The following is a 4629-nucleotide window of genomic DNA, read 5'->3' as shown; positions in this document are numbered from 1 at the left end:
CCCGCACCTCGCTCAGCCAGTGAGCGGCCGGTCTGTATGTGGGATCCGAACCCTCGGCGGGAGCGCCGCCGTGCTTCCCAAGCGGCGCACTGTAGCAGTGCGCCACCGGGCTGGCCCCTATTGCTTACAGTTTCTGTGGACGGGAAGTAAAAAGTCTATCTGGTGGTAGCAACAGTGACCCAGGTGTCTCACATTGCAAGATGGTGGAAGCAGAGAGAGTAACCTCCTCATTCACTCACTTTTTAAAGCCCTCAGAAACATGCCCCTGACCACCATTTTTAATCCATTCCCTACTGCACGGCTCTACAATCCATCACCTCCTCGAGGCTCCACCTTTCAATTACCATAATAGGATTTCCCACCCTCTTAACAGTCACAGTGGGGCTAAGTTTCTAATACATAAAACTTGGGGGACACAATTCAAGCTTCGAGGAGTTCTGGGGGGACATAATTCAATCCACTACAACACCCCAAAAAGATGGCTTGTCACATTAAACAGACCAACTGAAACAGGAGTAAAAAATTCTAGGTGCCAGCACTCACAATCAGTGAGTGCGATTTGCCCGCATTCACTAACTGTCCAAAATAAGTTGGCATAAGGAAAAAATAAGACAAATCTAGTTGAAGAACCACAGTTAAAGAACTGTACTTCAGGCAAACAGTCAATTCATTCTGTCCTGCCTCTTTCTAATAAACATATCAGAATAGCAAATAGTGGTTTCAAACATAAGACACACACCGAGTCATAGGACAGATAATACTAACTACAGGCAATGACATGCAGTCAAGCTGCTTCTCAGTGAGCAGCTCTGTGCAGCATCCTCCAGGCAGAAGAGAGCAGGGATTCATTTATTAAATGGTGGTGAATCACTTTCCTGAGCAGCTTAGAGTAAATCAGGTCAGTATAAATAATAATTACAGCTATCGCTTATTAAGGGATTATCCAGGCAGAAGAGAGCAGGGATTCATTTATTAAATGGTGGTGAATCACTTTCCTGAGCAGCTCAGAGTAAATCAGGTCAGTATAAATAATAATTACAGCTATCGCTTATTAAGGGATTACGATGTGCCAGATACGTGCACTGTCTCATTTAACCCTCACAACAACCCTGTGAGGGAGGAATTATTATCCCTATTTTAAAGAAGAGGAAAGTGGGAGTCAGAGATATTAAATGTCTACACAGGGTCACTCAGCTACAAAGTGGTAGAATGGGGTTCAAACCTAGGTTGTCCAGTTCCTGGATCCAGCATGACCTCGGGCTTTAGCTATAGTAGAAGGCCTTCCCCTTGTTTGGGGGGCCTCAGCTGCCTGCAAGGGTTTCAGTACTTCTGGGCCTGGGGCTCCGCCTTGAGTTTCCTCTGTAACATCTCATCCCATCCAAGGAAATTAGAATACCACCTCCACCACCTCAACCACCTAGCTACTAATAGGCCTCCCTGCACTCTATCGTAAATGTACAGTTTTGCTGTAAAAGCTTAATCTTTAAGCTTTAATCTTTACTCTACTTTTAAAAATAGTAAAATCAGTTGAAGAATCACAGTTAGATAAAGAATTATACTTCAGGCAAAGTGCCTATTCATTCTGTCCTGCCTCTTTCTAATACACAGCACAAACAGTGGAAAATAATGTCTGGGAAAATAACATCTGGCATAAATCAGGGACACAAACACCTTTAACTATCTTAAAGTAGAATGGAAATCTCTGAATTTGGTAACATAAACTTATTAACTCTTCAAGTGACAAAGAGACACTGCAACTCGGCCTCCTTTTTTAGGAATACTTCTTGCTGCCAATGTCAGCTCAGCATAAATTTTCAAAGCAATTGTGACAAAAGATGCACTTACCTTTTTAAAAGGAAATCTTTATAAAGAACAGAAGCGACAGATATCATTTGTATAGGCCCTGACAGGTTAACAATAGCAACAGCCAGTGGGGTGCCAATAAGTGTTTAACAACTGGTTCTCTGGGGCTGGCCAGTTAGCTCACTTGGTTAGAGTGTGGTGTTGATAACACCAAGGTGAAGGGTGGGTTTGGATCCTCATAGTGGCCAGCCACAAAGAAAAATAGAAACAATTGGCTCTCTGGAAGAAAAAGCCCTGACTTGTAGGTTTGCTGATTTCCATAGTGCAAATACTCCTACCATGTGGATTTCAAGCTACCAAGGTGGCTAATAAACACAAAACTGGGGAGAAGTGTACACAGATGGCTCTCAGAAGCTGGTGTAAGCAGGTTCCTGGCCACCGCTGGCAACTGCTGAGATTTGATGGTTATGTACTATGTGCTACATACGAGTATGTACAGAGTGCTTCATAGTCATCCTCTTTGAAGCTTTGTAACAGGCCAATGGGGCAGGTACTATTTTATCCCCATTTTACAGATGAAAGGAAAGCACGTCTTGGAGAGGTTAATTAATTAACTACTCAAAGGTCACACAGCTAGTAAGTGTTAGAGCTGTATGTGAATCCTGGCAGTCTGGTGCAGTGGTCCATGCACTTAGCCCCTGTCGGGTCCTGCCTCTCTCCACAGGTGGTTAAAGAAGGTATTAATGATTATCCCCACCCCATCAGGGATGATCTGTTGCTGAAGAGTAAGGAGCAGGCTCTGGGGTAATGGGCAAAGGGAACAGACCCACAACAGCCAAAGAAGGGTCTTTGTCTTCCTCTCTTCTGATAAATTTCACCTGGTTCTTCAAGACCCATGTCAGATGTTCCCTGTTTAGTCGAGCCTGTTCCAGCTTCCTGGAGTTGTTACCTCTCCCAAATATTTTTTTCTTACAAAATTTTATTTTTTCTATTGTAAAATAAATACACACTCATTAGAGAATACAGAAAATATCAAATAGAAAAAAATTTCTTGTGGCCCCACCTGCCACTCACAGCATTTGATCCATATCTGTACTATTGGCTTCAGTCCCTCTATTTATGGATGAGCTCCTCCTGGGAAGATAGCAGCGGTTACCCACATTTGCATCTTTCTTTCCCCCTGCCCCCACCCATCTCCATCCCTAGCACAACACCCAACACATGGTTGCCGCCCAATTCCACTAGATGCTTTACTGTAATGTCTCCTGATGCATAAAAGGCAGCACTGAGATTTTCATGTTCATCTGCAAAGCTGTCCTAATCTTAACTGAAGTTGGTTTTCTTCATTTGTCTTAAACACGTATTACCACATTCTTGTCCTCAGTGGGGCAGACAAGGGCTGTTCCAGCAGGCATTTTTCCTTACCTGCATCCCTCTCATCTTCTGGAACCGTGCAATGGTGTCACTGATGGTGTAGACACGCACATGGCCCATGTGCAGCTTGCCAGAAGGATAAGGGAACATAGAAAGCATGTAAAACTTGGGTTTTGATTTCTGGGAAAGAAGGACAAAGAATGACAATGAGTATTTATTAAGCATTTTCTGGGAACTCTGCATGTACACAATATTTTGGCACTTTATTCAAGGTAATAATTAAACATTTTAAAAGTTTCCTTTAAAAAAAAAAACTATTCCCATTATGTAAGTTGACAAAAATGCCTAAAATCAAAATTCAAAGCCCTTGTTTAAGCTGAAGAATGTCCAAAATAATGCCAAACAACCTATGTGCTAATATACTCATTTATATTTTTTTCTTTTGAAAGCTTCTCTTTTAAGACAGCTTCTATCTAGACCTTTAAAAACTCTGTTTTTCCAAATGAAGCTCTAACACACATATCCATTAAATTTAAGAAAATAATAGTCCTCCTTAGATGTGATATCTCTAAAAATGGAGCCTCTTCCTAAATTCCCTATGGCTGCATTCAGACTTAGATTTAGCATAAGAGCAGGATCATAAATAAGGTCCATGTTTGGGTCCAGAATTTCCCCACTGTATTGTGAGTTTATCTTTCAACAGAAAAACTTGAAATGGGAAGGTAATGAGAAAATCTTAGTAACAAAGGGAAAAGGTTATTGTCTTCCAGGGGTGCTAAATAGGCAGCCTCAGACCAAGGTTATATAACTCTCAGCTTCCAAAGAAGCAACCTCATCATGAGAAACACAGAAAACTGTACATGTGTCTGAACAAAATGAACACAGGACAGGAACTCCTTAATGGGTTGCTGACTTTTGGCACTTTAGTTTTTCCACTGGGGAAATGGTGAATGTTGTCCTGAGTTTGTGCACACAGGAATAAGGAAGGCTCCAGAAAAAAAAGGTGGTAGACATTGAATCGACCCCTTATTGGGAGACCTGTTATTCAAGGGCAAGGACTATGTTTTTTTTTGTTTTTGTTTTTTGTCTTTTGTCTTTTTCCGTGTCCGGCAACGGATCGCAACCCTCAGTGTTGCCCCCGTACCGGACCGGGGACCGGCAACAGGATTGCAACCCTCGGCGTTGCTCCCGCGCCTCGCTCAGCCAGTGAGCGGGAACCGGTCTGTATGTGGGATCCGAACCCTCGGGCGGGAGCGCCGCCGAGCTTCCCAAGCGGCGCACTATCCAGTGCGCCACTGGGCCGGCCCACAAGGACTATGTTTTTTTTTGTTTTTGTTTTTTGTCTTTTGTCTTTTTCCGTGTCCGGCAATGGATCGCAACCCTCAGTGTTGCCCCCGTACCGGACCGGGGACCGGCAACAGGATTGCAACCCTCGGCGTTGCTCCCGCGCCT

The 4629-nt window shown here is 43.4% G+C and overlaps 1 protein-coding gene across 1 annotated transcript in view; it reads right to left on the bottom strand.

The window, feature by feature from the left end:
• The window catches only part of LARS2 (leucyl-tRNA synthetase 2, mitochondrial), a 186647-nt gene that overhangs the window by 173261 nt on the left and 8757 nt on the right, over nucleotides 1-4629 (bottom strand). The window contains 1 exon segment of the mRNA XM_008584192.1: nucleotides 3229-3357. Coding sequence (XP_008582414.1) covers nucleotides 3229-3357 — 129 coding nt within the window.

The sequence above is a fragment of the Galeopterus variegatus genome, unplaced genomic scaffold (genome assembly GCF_000696425.1).
Source record: "Galeopterus variegatus unplaced genomic scaffold, G_variegatus-3.0.2 Scaffold3172, whole genome shotgun sequence".
In the NCBI taxonomy this organism is placed as follows: domain Eukaryota; kingdom Metazoa; phylum Chordata; class Mammalia; order Dermoptera; family Cynocephalidae; genus Galeopterus; species Galeopterus variegatus.
The sequence above is the reverse complement of the archived record's forward strand: the minus strand, read 5'-3'. Positions and strand labels throughout refer to the sequence as shown.